This window comes from Bactrocera dorsalis, chromosome 4 (genome assembly GCF_023373825.1).
Source record: "Bactrocera dorsalis isolate Fly_Bdor chromosome 4, ASM2337382v1, whole genome shotgun sequence".
Taxonomy (NCBI): domain Eukaryota; kingdom Metazoa; phylum Arthropoda; class Insecta; order Diptera; family Tephritidae; genus Bactrocera; species Bactrocera dorsalis.
The window spans coordinates 25,561,991-25,579,346 of NC_064306.1; the positions used below are offsets into that span (position 1 = coordinate 25,561,991).

At 35.1% G+C, this 17,356-nt stretch overlaps 1 protein-coding gene across 5 annotated transcripts in view; it reads right to left on the bottom strand.

Moving 5' to 3' along the window:
* The window catches only part of LOC105231347 (phospholipid-transporting ATPase IF), a 43,703-nt gene that overhangs the window by 15,861 nt on the left and 10,486 nt on the right, over positions 1 to 17,356 (bottom strand). For 3 of the 5 annotated variants that reach the window (XM_049455973.1, XM_049455974.1, XM_049455971.1), the window contains one exon: positions 5,600 to 5,810. In XM_049455973.1, coding sequence (XP_049311930.1) covers positions 5,600 to 5,810 — 211 coding nt within the window. Of the gene's footprint in view, positions 1 to 5,599; positions 5,811 to 12,202; positions 12,499 to 14,728; positions 15,018 to 17,356 lie in introns of those variants that run through there. The other 2 variants (XM_049455972.1, XM_049455970.1) reach the window with 2 other exon arrangements.

Below are 17,356 nucleotides of genomic sequence, written 5' to 3' on the forward strand. Positions count from 1 at the left end.
AGAAACAAACAAAATACAAAAGCAAGACAAAACGTTAACTTCAGTTGCACCAAAGCAATAATACCCTACACAAATTTAAAAGTTTCCATGAAAGAACTTGATTTCGATCTGTATGTTTGTATGGCAGCTGTTTGCTATAGTGGTCCGATATAGGCGTTTCCGACAATTGGACAGTTTCTTGGGAATAAGAAACCTAGGAAAGCTCTCAGTTATCAATAACTTAAAAACGAAATGAAAAACCATGCCTGTCTGCCCGTCCGTCTATCTATAAACATATATTGTATGTAAACTAAACCCTCATTTTTTGAGTTATCGATCTGAAAGTTTTCCCACGTTCCTTTATCCCTAAGAAGCTGTCCATATTTTATAGGGTCTCCGACGTTTTCTTCTGGGTGTTACAAACTTCGTGGCAAACGTATTGTGCGCCGTTCAGGGTATAACAATATTCATACTTGTACAAATGCTGAGTATGATCGAATATTAGCACCGCGAGAAGACGCAAATAGAAAAATTTTGTACATGCGTTTGTGTTTCTATAGCATATGCAGATACACACATACATACGTATGTAAGAATACAATATTGAGCTACGCAAGCGACGCTGTCCAGCATGAAGTTCCCGCGCGCACAGCTATTCCTATTTGCCTACATCAATCAAAGAGCTGAAAACGCAGAATCAATGAGCAGAGAATGCAAAAACAAGCAAACAAACAAAGCGCTAACAACAACACTACATGCATAGATACTTTAACTGTGCCACATTAATTTGAGCTGCAGCGTTGGGTGCGAACTGGCGCACGAAGGTGATGGTCAAGGTCCGCCGAACACCGCCACTGGCTGCTGAGCGCTGCAAGAGGAGCGTATGAATATTCTGCCGTTTAACAAAAAATGCTAATTGCAGCAATTTCAATCAACAAACATTCTACAAAATTACTCTAGATATCAGCTCGCAGAAATAAGTGCACAAAGAAGTATGTATTTAAGTAATTTGAGCATTTTTAAGAATTACGTTTTCGAAAGAGCGTATCAATATACTATGTATGTACATACTCATATGAATATATCTAAAAAACAAGTAAGGAAGGGCTAAGTTCGGGGGTCACCGAACATTTTATACTCTCGCATGATAAAGTGATAATCGAGATTTCATTATCCGTCATTTACATATTTTTTTGATTTGCTGTAAAATTAATTAGAATTAAATTCTGAGAGATTTACCGATATTTTCGGTGAAAAATTAGGTTAGGTTAGGTTAGGCACTGAGTTCTTCGTGTTCGATATCAGGGACCTTGAAGTTGTGAAGTTATAGTCCGATCACGACAGTTTTTCCACAAGGAATACCTCAGCTCAAGTTCCGTATATGTGTAAAGTTTTATTCCGCTTTCATCATTGGTTCCTAATGTATATATTATACAGAGAAGACATCAGATGGAATTAAAAATGGCGTTATATTGGAAGAAGGCGTGGTTGTAAACCGATTTTTCCCATATTTCGTACATGTCATCAGGGTGCTAAGAAAATATTATATACCGAATTTCATTTAAATCGGTTGAGTAGTTCCTGAGATATGGTTTTTGGTCCATAAGTGGGCGACGCCACACCCATTTTCAATTTTTAAAAAAAGCCTGGGTGCAGCTTCCTTCTGCCATTTCTTCCGTAAAATTTAGTGTTTCTGACGTTTTTTGTTAGTCGGTTAACGCACTTTTAGTGATTTTCAACATAACCTTTGTATGGGAGGTGGGCGTGGTTATTATCCGATTTCTTCCATTTTTGAACTGTATATGGAAATGCCTGAAGGAAACGACTCTATAGAGTTTGGTTGACATAGCTATAGTAGTTTCCAAGATATGTACAAAAAACTTAGTAGGGGGCGGGGCCACGCCAACTTTTCCAAAAAGATTACGTCCAAATATGCCCCTCCCTAATGCGATCCTTTGTGCCAAATTTAACTTTAATATCTTTAGTTATGGCTTAGTTATGACACTTTATAGGTTTTCGGTTTTCGCCATTTTGTGGGCGTGGCAGTGGGCCGATTTTGCCCATCTTCGAACTTAACCTTCTTATGGAGCTAAGAAATACGCGTGATAGACATCCGGATTTCAACTCTGCTCGTCACCCTGATCACTTTGGTATATATAACCCTATATCTGACTCTTTTAGTTTTAGGACTTACAAACAACCGATATGTGAACAAAACTATAATACTCTCCTTAGCAACTTTGTTGCGAGAGTATAAAAAGAGTTTGTAAGTGATACAATGAGTTCAAACCGGGCTGAGATCGCGTTAAAGACAAACCGTACGATAATCTAACTCTTCCGAAGAGGGCAAATTAAAAATCTGATACTCGAAAATCGTTAGTTGACAATTAGAGAACTCGCTGATAATATTGGGATACCATTTGGCTCAGCCCAAACCATTCTGAAGAATATTTTGAATCTAAGGGAGAAATATCTTTGGTCATATCTCGATAAGTTCTTTTATCACGATAATACGGGATCACAGTGGTATATACTCCAGGACCCCTAACTAAGTGTGACGAAGAAACCCTCCTCACCTTCAGTCAGGAAACGGTTAAGAGTGCTGCCGAATGTACCAGTCGCAATGTGCTGGAGAACACAGCAGGAAATATAGCGGGTAAAAGCCAAAGTACTCATAGTATAAGTACAGAATCCTCCACCTCTAGAGCAACCATGCGTATAAACTATTATAAAGTACATTTGCTGCCAAAGTAGAGGAACAACGCAAGATGAGAAAAAAATCTCTAAGTCAGGCCGAAAAATTCGGTAACAGAGAGCAGTCTTCATAATAGGCAGAACCAGCTAAACATATGTAAATCAGATGGTATTCCCTCAAGGTTAGATTTCAATAGCCACTTTCGGATGAAGAAACCCTCTAGACGTGAGGGGAGAAGAGGTTTGGTAGAGGTGCATGATGCAGTCTATATCACTACTCCGATGATCTCGAAATATCTCTTTATCCGACTACCAAACGTCATCTTCCAAGCGGAAGTACTAAGTATAGAGAGGGCCAGTGGTGCTCTATAGCATAACTGCAGGCGGTTATAGAAAGCAACAATATACACTAGAGCGGGTCGATTTTTTTCAATTAAATTGCGTATGCGGGATCATTCTGATTAATTTTGCCCAAACGTCATGGATCCAAAACCAGTTTCGAGACAACGTTTTTTGGGTGAAATTGAAATTTTCGGGATTATAAAAACTTCTTTGTAAGTTTTTGAGATATCCAAATGAAATTGAAAACGTAGGTAAATTTTGACATTATATTAATTATATACCGGAATCGTTCAGATTTGGCAACTACATACAGTTAGTCACTTAAGTAAGTATACACTACATATATCTGCATTATTTTTGCACTAGATTTCTTAAATAACAGAAAATATAAGAAAAATGTATTTTATTCACTTGAATGAAACATAAATATAATACTTAATTCAAAAACGCATACAAAATGGCAGAAAATACAAAATTTTTACCAATTAAAAAAATTTGGTATAAATTCATATCACAAAAGTAAGTATACAAAGGCACAAATATTGAATTAATTATAAAAATATTATTTGAAAAGTCGACTTCTAGTATTTGGTTGGATAACCATTGGACTTAATAATGGCTTTAAGACGTGAAGGCATTGATTTCACCAAATTTGTGGTTACTGCCTGCGGTATTTTATTCCATTCTTCCTGGAGCGCACTTTTTAATTGTTCTTTGCTTCGTATCGAATATTTACTTATTTGCCGCTTTAGATGTTCCCATAAATGTTCAATGGGGTTTGTATCCGGTGATTGGGGTGGTGTTTTAAGCTGTTTTTTCACATTGTATAAGAGCCATTCCCGCAAAACTTTGGACGTGTGCTTGGGATCATTATCCTGCTGGAAGACGAATGACTCCTAGAGCCCCAATTTAATCGCGCTTTGCTTTTTTAAAATGTTAAGGTAACCGTATCCGTCCATAATAGTTTCGATAAAAACCAGATTGCCTACCCCATTTGCCGCCATACATCCCCAAACCATCACCGAGCCACCACCATGCTTAACCGTGCCGGTCATATTAATAGGATTCAGCTCTGTGTTAGCTTTCCTCCATACTTTTTCGCGATCATTGGATCCACTTATACAAAATTTGGACTCATCTGAAAATATAACGTTGTTCCAAAACGTTTGGTCACACTTTTCATGATTTTTTGCAAATGATATCCGTTTACATCGATTGACCCTGCTCATGAAGGGCTTCTTCCTAACATTACGTCCATGGTAACCAGCATTATACAGGACTCGGCGAATAGTTTGAGTACTACACTGCTTCCCATATTCTTTTTCGACTTAAGCTTTTAACTTTGGGGCATTCTTTGATTTTACGAACAATCAGGATACTTTCCCTGTCACTAAATACCCGTGGGCGTCCGGAGCGAGGCTTATTATTTGTTTTGCCAGTACTTTTGTACTTGTTTACAATCTTTTGAATTGTAGCAATACTTTTATCAACTATACGAGCGATTTCACGCAAAAATTTCTTTGTGGTATTTTATAATTAATTTTCTTAAGTCATCAGAGAGCTCTTTTCCTCTTCGTGCCATTGCCGCAAATTGTTCAGTAATTCAAAGAAAAATGTGAAATTCTTTAATAATATTCTTAACAGTGTCCTTTTGGTTTAAATTGATTGAACTTTTTAAATTTAAAATTATGCTATCGCGTTATGTTCACCAAACAATTGTACGATGTATACTAACTTTTGTGATATTATTTTCACTCGACTCAACTAATAAGCGATGTGTGTCTAACGGTATCAACATTTTACAGCTATATTTCTGTTGATGTTAAAGCGAGTGCCAATGCACACATGCTTTGTGTAAAAACGTGTCATTAGCATATTGGGAAACACTTTAATTTTAATTATCTTCAAAAATAAAGACGGTGTATACTTACTTAAGTGACTAACTGTATATCAGACATTCCCATACAACTGATTATTAAGATATTTTATCTTCCAGCATCCTGCCTTTATTTAAAAATCTAAAGGCACGTAATTTTGCAGAACTGTTCTCTATTAGATACTTAACTATGACAGTGCAAATGAAGAAAATCGGACAACTATAAAATATCTCCCCATAAAACCGATTATTCAGTTTTTCCCCGGTATTATGCCCTCAAACAGTGCTTTTTATTCTTAATGAAAGTATTTGAGTTTTGAGTTAAGTCTTATAAATCCTTGAAATTCAATTATTTAAAAATAAGGATAAATAAATATAAGAAAATGTAACTCTATTGCAATCTATCAAATGTTCGATTTTTAATGATTGTCTTTCGTTTACATGCTTTAAGGTTCTCAATGCAATCGTCGCGTAGTTAAAAGTTTCGCGTTATTTTTGCAAAATTCTGTTCATTCACGTCGCGTAAGACCACTTGCTAATTACTCGTTATCTGGCTTTTAGCACTCGTCAGTTCATACAAACACATAATTTCGCACCCACCCGCTATTTGATATTACGTTTATTTAAGTATATTATTTATCTAATTTTTAAGTAAAATAATTGTGGCATAAATAACTTATATTTAAGATTAAGCTAAGTGTGGCTTACCGATTAAGAGTGATATGATAGTCATAATTAGAAAGTAAAAATTCGCTATGCGTCGAAACTGTTCGAGCAAATTTTGTGGCAGGAATGTAATTAGTGTATATTTTGTGGATTTGATGCGGTTTAATTGCTGTCGGCCCTTTTTCTTCTTCACCTCCTCATCGCCGCCAATTTTGATTTGTAGCCAATCATTAATTGTACTCACACGGGAACCCTAGCGAAAGGAAAACAAAAGCAATTTAAATTCAGTGAAATAATAATTATTTCTAAATTAGTTATAATTAAATGAAAGCACATACATATTTTATAAATGCAATATAAATTAGAGATAGAAATATTTTACACAAATTTCCGTTGTTTCAAATTCATTAAATTTTCTGTGTAGACCAAAAGTTATTTTGCTGTGGAGTAATACTTTTGCATTTTTTTCTTAAACAGCATACTATCTTTTATTAACCCAGTAACTATTCCCCTTTCCAAAGCCCATATAAAAAGTATACTTAATAATTATGCTAATTGTCCGAGATAGAAATTGATACGTCAACGATGGAGCTCAAACTGCTTACTTTTATTAACAACATGCATCGAGGTGGCTGTTAGTAAAAAAATCCGTTATTTTGAATTTTTTTTTTGTCGAGAACAGATTCAATGACCCACAGATTTTCATTAAAATGCTTACTTATCTGCTGAGGATATTAATCTTTCATTTGAGGGTGTGAACTAATAATAAAAAAACTCTTTACTCTTTACGAAAATTCATCACTATACTAAGCTCCCAACTGAAGTATTTATCTCAAGTTTTAGACTAAATTGCTCATAGGTATGAATTTAACTCAGCACTGGTCCTCTGTATTGTAAGTAGGAAATCAAAGTCTAAGTGGGCTTTAAGTTTAGATTCATGTATGGAACAGATAGTAGATGGTGACAAGCGACTGGCAGCATCTGTCAAAATTTAAAATGCTCACTTTCTTATGGGAACAATTACTTCGGCTACAGTGACTTCACGGCAGCAGTTGTCGCTGTCGCTAAATTTAAACCGTCTCTAATTTTACCGACGATAATGAGCAGAAGTATATGTAATAACTCTAATTAACCATTTGACCAAAACTATCAGTTATTAGGATACCAAATATGGCTGTAATGCAAGTTTTGCTGGCCAGGAATTATTTACACAACTTTGATTCATACAAATTTAAAGAGTATACGAGTACAAGTACAATGTTCGGCTGTTCGCGAACTTAACCCTTCTTTACTTGTTATTTCATGGTTTCTTTGTCAAATTTTCCTTCATTATACTCTTGCAGCTAGTTGCTACAGAGTATTATAGTTTTGTTCACCTAATGGTTGTACGTATATCCTGTAGATATAGTGTTTTTGGCAAGGAATGCGCATACCAGGTTTCATGAAGATCTCAGTTTTTGTCAGCACGGACGACAGACGCTCGGACGGACAGACAGCCAGTCATCCGGATTTCAATTTTTCTCGTCATCCTGATCATTATACTTAACCCTATATTTGCCTCGATTAGTAATAAGTGATACATCCAACCGTTAGGTGAACAAAACTTTTATACTCTGTAGCAACATGTTGCAGAGATCCAGCAGTAAATGTATAAGGAGAGCAAAATTAAGCTGCTTTCACTGTTTTCTATTGGGAGGGAATCTGTTGGCAACAGAAACCGAATATCATAATTTTTAAATTTGCAAATAAATGTGTAATGCTCTAATAAATTTAAAACCGGTTTTGTGAACAATTGAAAGGATCAGGTGTTCTCCCACAATCGCGATTAAGCTCATTTTCATATAAAAATATGTGTTAATATTATTATTATTATTTTTGCAGTTTTCGACTTTCCACTAAGCCGTATGACTATTCAAAGCACTTCGAATGATGTGCGCCTAATCAATTAACGCTTCCAATATGTTTTTAATTTTTCACTTGCTTAGTAGATTTATCTTAATTTACTTGCTGTTTATTACATAAATGTATATACGAAAACAGTTTTCAGTGCAGGTCAGTGCTTCTATTGTAAACATATTCAAGCGGTGTAAAAAATATTTGTATTTATCATTTACAGTTGTAAGCAAATGTTATTGAGGAAATACACTTTCGAAATATTTGTTAAAAAATATTATAGTAATTACAACTTATGTACATATTTATAATACCGAGGTTACATATTTCTGCTTTCAAGAGTTACTTAATTCTTTTTCGATTTCGAAATCAATACAAAGAGAAATTGTATATCTCACAAATTATATGTTGGATCATTATATTTCATCTATTCCATCTAAAATTTTTACTTAAAACTTTTTTCTTGCAAAACTTTTTTTTTTACTCTTCGAATTTGACAAATTTTAGAGTTATTAGTTTTCAAAATTTTATAGCTAGAAAGAAGTACCTTTGAACATTTGCGTACCAGTCCTACAGTTTTTCAAATTTCCATCTGGAAGTTTGTCCTTTTCTCCACAAAAAGCTGCTGTTGGAACCGCCTATATCTATTCACGTAGCTACCATACAAACTGAACGATCGGAATCAAGTGCTTGAATAAAAACATTTTTTCATTTAATGAGATATCTTCAAGAAATTTGGCATGGGCTCTTGCCTAAGTTAATAATGCAATCTTCCAAGAAATTCCTCAGATCGAATCGGATAGCTATGGCAAAGAACTGCCAACCAACTAAACCAAGTTCGTTTTAACCTTCATCATTCGCGTTCCGAACAAGCATTATTCGCACTTAATATCGCGCTATAAGCGTGGAAAAAACGCTCACAGCGTTAGCCGCAAACGCGAGGAACAAAGTTCGAAAATGCGAGTCTATAAAGCCCATTATTTACATTTTAAAGACAAATTTAAATAAATGCATATAAATTATCGGTTAGTTTATGCTAAGTAGCCTACTTTTGAAATGCAGTTTGGAAGATTTTAAACTCAAAAAATTAAAATCATTAAATTTACTTATATATTGGTATTTGGCGAGATGAGATTTCTGTACCCTGTCCTGCCAATCACATACTGAATATATTAAATTTCGTCCCTTTGTTTGGGGTTATTTCTAGTTTATCGGTATAGTGCAAGATGTCGATAACATTTCGATTGGCATTATGGAATTCTGTAGGAATAATGAGTGATATCAATATGTGTCTACCCACAGTGCGAGTACATACGAGTACTTGTTATTTCATGCTTTCATTATCCCATTTTTCTTCATTTTTCTATAAGATTTTATCACCTCAACAATGAGTTGTCTTTCACAAACAATTAACGGGGGTTTTTTTTAATATTTTCAAAGATAAAGCAGCTAAAAACAGCCAAAGAATCAATAATTGTTAAATATGATTTTGTGTTATGGCGATTCTTAACTCAAAGCTAATACACTAATCTATTTTTAGATCTTACTAAAGCTGAGACTTGCCACAGCAAGCACCGTTATCTCTCGAAAGTTATGACGCTGCTACCCTAAGTATAACTGATATCTTTATGTGACTTGTGTGCTGATTCTGATGTCAACAATTTAATACAAGTATTTTCTTCAGCCAATTTGAAATGTAAGTTCCTAACGACATTTTACATAATAAAAGGATTATTCGTCTTACTTTTGGACGCTACGATAATATTTGGTACTGAAAATGAATATGCTCAGTGAAATTTATAAGGATAGTTCTCATATATACTAGAAATTTATCCGTGTTGTAAAATTTATTATATTCCATAAATATGTGCCGTCGAGGAAGGTTAACATATCCTAAGTTCGAAAAGTCGAGGATAATGTTTGTGACATGTTTTAATACTATACTAATAGTGAGCACCAAATTGCCACAAATGTAGTTACCTGAGAGCTTGAAAGTTAGAAAATATCTTGTATAAGCGAGCAATTTGTTGGAAAATATTTTTTGTATTACATGAACTGAAAAATATTTGCACATTGCTGCTTAAACATCATTACTAAAGCCTCGTGACAGAAAATAACCGAAAATATTTGCAAATATACGCATACTATATAAAACTTGGCCAACTAAGTAAAGACTGTGCAAGGATCAAATTCGGAGAAATACCTGAAGGAATTGGCAAAACTTTATGTTAAACAGGTAAGGCATGGCTAAGTTCGGGTGTTACCAAACATTTTATCCTCTTACAACTAGCAATAACCAAAGTCCGAGAAATTCCCTCAGGAAAATATGATTGAAGTTGAATATGATTCAACCCATTTTTAATATACAGAGATACAATTACCAGGAGAATATTTACTCTGAATTTTAATCCATACATCCATACATTGACCGTCATATTCTGTCAGAAGTCAGCTATAAATATTAGTGGCCATATTTCCGGTAATTGACGGCTTGTACAGTTTAGAAAATAGTTGGACAATTTTTGATCATAAGGAATTTGGTAAAGAATACCACATTCCTTAAAAGAATTATTAGGCCAAATTTTTATTACGGAGTGAAAAAATCGAATATAAGTAGGCGTAGTTGTAGTCCGATTTCGTTCGTTTTTTGAATGTGACATAAGACTGTGAGAGGAATGTGAAGTACCAAATTGAGTCGAAATCGTTCATCCGGGTAGGTACCGAGATATGTGATTTTACCTGATAGTTGGCCGTGCCACGGACATCGTCCAATTTTAACCCCGGCTCCCATTAAGCTCTCTCATACCATCTCGACTGTAAAATTTTTTCTCTGTTGATTTAGTTATTGATTTTTACATATTGGGTTGTCAAAAAAGTCTTGCGGTATTTTTATTGAATTTTTTTTTCATTGAAATTGAAATGAATTTTTGATGACTCATGCCCAGCTCTTGAGCGATGCAACGGCTGCTACTATGCCGCCCCCCTGCGGGGAGGGGGATTGAGAATATTCCCGCGGCAAGGCATGCCTGTCGTAAAAGGCGACTAAAATCCAAATGCACTATGTCCGACATTGACAGGTCAGATTTTTAATGTCGGCATGGTCATATGAGGTGTCAGAAAAGTGCTATATCGAAATGATTATCATATTCTTTGAATGGGTTTGCGATTATATAACAAACACAAAAATGAAATGACGAACAACACATTATACAGCCGGGTCCTTAGGAATTCCTAGGAGTTCTTAGGGTCCCCGACTGGCAGTAGATCACAGGTAACACTGTGGTCTACAGGTCATACCAAAGACTAAAACATGGTACCACGGGGAGCAGTAATGCCCTTGGAGTTCGCTCCAATCTGCTCATTGGGTTCGGCCCTTTGGGGAGATTCGTGGTGGCTGTGGTTTAGACCTAAATGCAGGAAGGGCTTTTGTCCAATGTGGAGTCGCACTGCGGCCGGGTGCCGGACCCAAAGTACGGCAGAGGTTTAGGTAGGCCTCGTACCCGACCAAGGTGGCTAGGGTGTTTTTCCTTTGGTTTTCACCCGAACTGATTGGTACCAAAGTGTAAGTGTGGGGCGGCACTTTGCTTTGGTTCCCAGAGTATAGTGTTGTGCATGCACTTGTGCTTTGGGGCGCTGATCAACGCTTTGATTTTGATCCGTTGTACTTTTTGAGTGCCGTGGATTTAAGTCTACTAGTGGCAGGTATTCACGTTAAAACACATTGACAGTTGCTCCTATGCCGGTCTCTTTCGACCAATTCAGCGATTTTATCGCAATTTTCGACGACAGGCCTTTCGGAGCGTGGCGCATCTTCGACCACCTCTACCCCAGAACGAAAACGTTGAAACCATTGTTGTGCGGTGGAAATGGAAACTGTATCGGGTCCATAAACTGCACAAATTTTATTGGCGGCTTGAGATGCATTTTTGCTTTTATCGTAGTAGTACTGTAAAATATGCCCTATTTTCTCTTTATTTTGCTCCATGTTTGCGACGCTATAAATCACAAACGACTTAAAAGAAATGGCAAGCAATCAAACACGTGAAATGAGCTTTCCAAAAAGGTATAGCATGACCCGATGCGACGAGTAAAACTAGAACTACGCGCTTTCAGCGCCAACTAGCGAAAATACCGCAAGAGAAACCAATATTTAGTAGTTTTTGGACGGTTTTATCATCCGATTTTAACCATTTTTAAAATGTCGATTTGAGTGCTTAAAGGATTTATCCTGATTGAATTTGGGTACTGTAGCTTTAATGGTCTAGATATATGTAAACCTATTAGAGGGCTTGGTACCGGCCAATTTTCCAAAATGTTTAGCCCTAGCCACGAACACCACCTTACTTTTTTTCAAGGAAGAAGATTCATCAGGATATTTGAATTTTTACTCATGTTATCACTAGCACAGATGAACAAGCAGACAGTCACTCGGATTTCAACTTTTCGCGTCATCCTTTTCATTTATACATATATGTATAACTCCATATCTATCTCTGATTTTAATTTAAGCTTAGAAACTAGATCCGAATTAATTTCCAAATAGGAGAAAATTTTTATTATAACTTATATTAGTAAAATAATCAAAATAGTTTACGAGAAACTTTAGGTTGTTGAGTAAGTAGATCGAGCCACGAAAAATACTTATAACTAATGAGTGATATCTTGCGGAAAAGTTGAGTGCCACTTATTTTACTTTTGGTGCTATATATTTAACTAACACTTTTCTTTTTCCAATATAAATTTTGCACACACCTTATGCCATTTCCAAGAGAGGCTATCTTTAACGAAGGCCTTCGATTCATCCGTATTGTTAAATAGTGGAAAGCCATAAGTTGCTGTGTTAACGCGTCGATAGCCGCCGGCAAGATGATCATGCCGACCCACAAAATTCATTTTCAGCTGGAAGCCCGCGCCAAAATCACAAAAACACGACAACCACAAACAAAACGGAACTCTACGAAATATTTATATTCCAACTGTTGCCGATATTATCACACATATTTTTTTCTAAAACACATTAACGAAATCACAGTCACAAAAAAAAGAAGGAAAAAACTGAACGCTTGAATAGGATTTTAATTTCCGCAAAAAATTTCACTTTATTTCGTTGGCGCGTTATGCGTAGCATTTGTTGGAATGTGAATTTGTTCAGCGCTGCTTTTGAACTGTCATAAGGAATTCAATTTCAGATTCATTCAACTAAACACACTGGAACGTCGCATACACTTTCATGCGGCTTGCTGCCTCGCGCATGCACCTGCGCCAAAAGTGTAACGGACATGTTGTCAATTCACAGTTAAAATCTGCTTAGCGTTAGCCTGTGTAAACTGTTGCAAAAAATTCCGCTGCCGCAATTTTACGAGAGTATGCGAGTTTAAAATATGTTAAAAGTCATCACTTTTCGCGAACTTTTAATAGTTTTATTTATTAGTTGATGCTGTTTTTGGCTTGTTATTATTTTTGTTGTTGCTTTTGATTTTATATAACGGTGGAATAATTTATTTGCCACACTTTTTATTTTTACTGTTTTCAAAACATTTGCACCATTTATTTGCACCTATTTATCTGATCGTTAAATAGCAGGCTGGCCACCCGCGATCCATTTTAGGCGACTCTAGATAAGGCCTACAGATGAGTATACGTATGTTTGAATCAAATCAAATAAGTATTGTGTTTATGTTTCACTTTGCGCCTTCAGCATTCAATGGCATTAGTTAACACCTAACGCTAGAAGAAACACTGAACAAAGGTTTGTAAAGCTTTTCAATTAACATATTATTGGCAAAAGTATACCGAGAGTATGGCAAGTTTTTCATCTCGTTTCAAAGCTATGGAAATAAATAAGTTCGTAAGTTTTTATTGGTACACACGAGCCCTACTTCACCAGCTTGTCACTCTTGAACAATCTTAATGTATGGAGTTATTTTTAGTCCACCAACTGGGATTGGCAACCGTGTAAGACAAAAATTGCTCTAATTGTTTGTATCGAAAGAAGCAGAGGCATGTCAATAATGAGGATTGAATTCCTTAAATCTTAACTTCTGATGCGTGAATATGCGCTTAAGTATGTCGTACAATGTTTTTTGGACACTCAAGCACCCAATAAGCTTTTCAGAAATATTCCTTTAAGACAATCTAAGGAGTGTACAAAGAAATTGTGCATTGTGCTCTCTTACAGGAAATTTACCAAAACTATATGCATTTGTAATTAATTTGTTAGTTTGAGTATTCCAACTAAGCTTTGAGAGGCCACAGGTTTGGAACAGAATGATCTGCTCATAAAACATACATATATGTACATATTTTCACCAAAACAATAGTATACAAATAACTTTAATTTGATAAAATTAATAACATTTTAACTCAGAGAGTTCGTCCCTGCGATAAGTAGCAGAGAGTATTTAAGGGTTTAAGGTAAAGTTAGATGATATTAACGAACAGATAATTGTAATTTTTGGGCCAGTCGATTGGCCACCAAGATTGTGGGAAATCACACCGTTAGACTTGTTCCTGTGAGGATATCTAAAATTTAAAGTCTATACGGACAATCTCGCTTCGATTCAGGCCCTGAAGCCAAACATAACGCGTGTCATTCACCAGTTACCAGTCGAAATGCCCAAACGAGTCAACGAAAATTGGACTCAATGGATAGACCATCTGAGACTTAGTCGCGACCAACATTTGAATGAGATAATCTTCAAAAAATAAATGCCAAGGAACGTTCTTTCGAATTATAATAAGCATTCCCCATTAAATTTGAAGTTTCTGTGTTTTTTCTTTAAACAATAGGGAATCTCGAAATTGATCACCCTTTACAATGCTATACTCTCTTAATAAAGGCCTTAGGCTATGAAGAATTTAGGATCACAATTTCGTTAAAGGTGAACTAAAAAATATTCAGAAAAGATCTAAGGATCAATAAGTATTCTCACATTTATTACTCAATAATTTACTATTTTACTTGCTCCACTGCCAAATTAAGAAGAAATGGTCGAGAAAAATTTATGTTTTTATTTTTTTTTTATTTTTTAGAAAACATTCTGCAATGAACAAACAAATGATTAAATCTTCTCTAAACCCGAATAATTTAAAAATGAAATGCAACAGCAGATTTAATTTAGGATTTCACAAATTTCACCATCTCAATGTGTTTTCCCAATCATTTCACTTATTATTCAAATTCAATCAGTTGTTATGCTTCAATGCATTTTCGGGCACTATGAATAATTTAAACATCATATTTAATATTTCTCTTTTGTTTTTTTTTCTTTTGATCACCATGGTATTTATTTTCAAATGCCACATCCACACAAACGGTTTCCTCTTAATGACTTTCAGCCGACCGGTCCAGCTGATCAATTAAGTCCGGCAATGCGCTGCGATCGAAAGCCAAATTTACATACATATTCGTGTTTGAAACGGTCGATGTAGCATGAACTGCATGAACTACATACATATGTAGATATGTATGGCGCGTATATTTGTATATGGACTTGAGTAACTATCCGCGGAATAGACGCTTAGACACTTTCAGTCGCACGATTCCCCTAGTACTAAACAATTCAAGCGAATGCTGAACTTGAAATCTTCTAACCAAAACAGATTTTACGCTCATTTACCTCAGTTTTCTTCGATACAACTCACATTTATTTCATGTGGATGTGTGTGTGTTTGCATGTTTTGTTCGGCACACTTCGAGTCTGGCGCACATCTTTAGCTGAGAGCAATGCTTTCTTGGCACAGTTAATTGCCCATTTTCTTAAGTTCCTCTTAATACTGTTATGGTGGGGCAAGCAGCGGCATCAATATACCTATGTAACATACAAACAGATATAAACGGGTCTTGCAACAAATCAAGACCAGCCGGAAGATGTTTTGTTCTCTCTCAAAGCTAGTCGCTCTCTGACAATGGGAGCTATTCAACTTTGTTATCAAATTTTTGTTTAACCTGATTTTTGTTTTTCATCGTAACTGTTATTTTCGGTTGATGATCGAAAAATAATCTGATAATTCCATGCTCTCCATAATAGTAAGGCTTTTAGTTGTTAGGGCGGAAATGTGTACATAAATATGTAATGCCAAATGGCCCAAATTTCAAAGCCATGGTACATATACGAATATGTATGTATGTATGTAAATACGTAAATAAAGACAAATCGCAATATTTTATTTAATTAATGAAAGTAAGTAAATATGTTCATAAGGCAGAGCTATATACATACATACTTTCGCATACATATAGTATGTTCCCCAACGTCACTTTACTTTTATTTTTTTTTTAATAAAATATTTCTTTCTGTCATCGTTTATTACTTACAGTTCAATCAACTATGACGTCATGTGAGTTTATGCAACAAATACGTGCTATGTGCTTTTAAATTAACTTTATTTTCAGTTTAATTGTGGCATATACCGGAGTGAGAGCATGACTTTGAGAAGAAGCTTTCAATTTCTCACATGTCTATGCGAGTATTTTTGTATTCAAACGGTAAATTCATAAGCTTATTCTCTTATAAATGTCTATTAAACTGCACCAGTCAGATCTCGCTTATTGTGGGTGCTAAAATAATATAATACCTTTTAATGATACTAAACTTTGTCGGTAAGATAAGAACTATAAATCTTACTGAATGAAAAAGTTAAGGTAAAATGAAAATAAATATGTATGTCTGTACATGCATACATATATGTATAAGATATTTACATAAAATTGAAAATTTATTAAATTTTAATTCAATGTGCTAATACATAGTATATTACTGATGCCATTGTGGGCAAGAAACAGTAAGACTTTTTAATTTACTTTTCGCACAAAAACCCGTTCTTCGAAAGTTTCTTTTTTTTTAGTTTGGTATGACTCTCAGTGACATCTGTGCCAAATGTCATATCAAAGTAATCATTAATGTTTAGTAAACACTTGTCTTTTCAAAGTACATAAAGTGCATTCGACGATTTTTGCGATGAGTGAAATTATTCAACAAAGAAGTTCCATTAAACTTTGTGTGCGGAATGAAATTTCAGGTGCCGAAATATTTAGAATGTTGTAAAAATCCTTCGATGACAATTGTTTATCGCGAGCAAGTGTTTTTATTGGTATAAATTATTCAAAGAGTGTCGAGAAAGCGTTGATGACGAACACGTCAATAAAATAAAGGAATCCATGCTTGAGAATCGACGATTAACAGTCAGAGATCTTACTGGCAGCATTAAAACATCGAAGAGATCAGTAAAAACCATTTTGAAAGATCATTTGGGCCTAAGAAAACTCAAAGCACGATGGGTTCCGAAATTACTTAAGGGGGTATTCTTTTCTAGGATTTTGAAAAAACCGATTTTCGTCGTCCGCGTTTTTCTCGAAACTACTTTTTTTGAGGTTGACATGATATCTCAAGTTCTACTGAACCGATTCTTTTGAAATTTGGTATATATCTTCTTTATACAATGCTCTATCGTATCTGCCTTGAGTTTCCAAAAATTTTGATTTGAAGTATTTTTAAAAAATTCGAAAGGTCGAAAAAATCGGGTCAAAAAAAATTTTTTTTTTCAAGTCGACGCCATTTTGTTATTTTTTTTTTAAGGTCCAACTCGATAACGACATCCTTACTAATGAAGAATCTTCTTGTTTTTTGTATTTTAGATCTCTACAAGGGTTGAAATCACGTCAACGAGGAAGCACCCTTTTTTTGAAGCTCCCACTGCACCGGCCAGTATCTCGACGAATTTTGTTTTTTTTTTGTAATTTTTTTTATATTATTAAAATGTCAATAAAAAACATATAAAAAAATGAATCATAAAAATGTTCTCCCCCCTTAATTTTTCGAAAAAACAGCGTCGCGTTAACGTCTGTGAAACAATCCTTTCGGACTATCAGGACGTCATGAAACGTCTTATTACTGGCAATGAGTC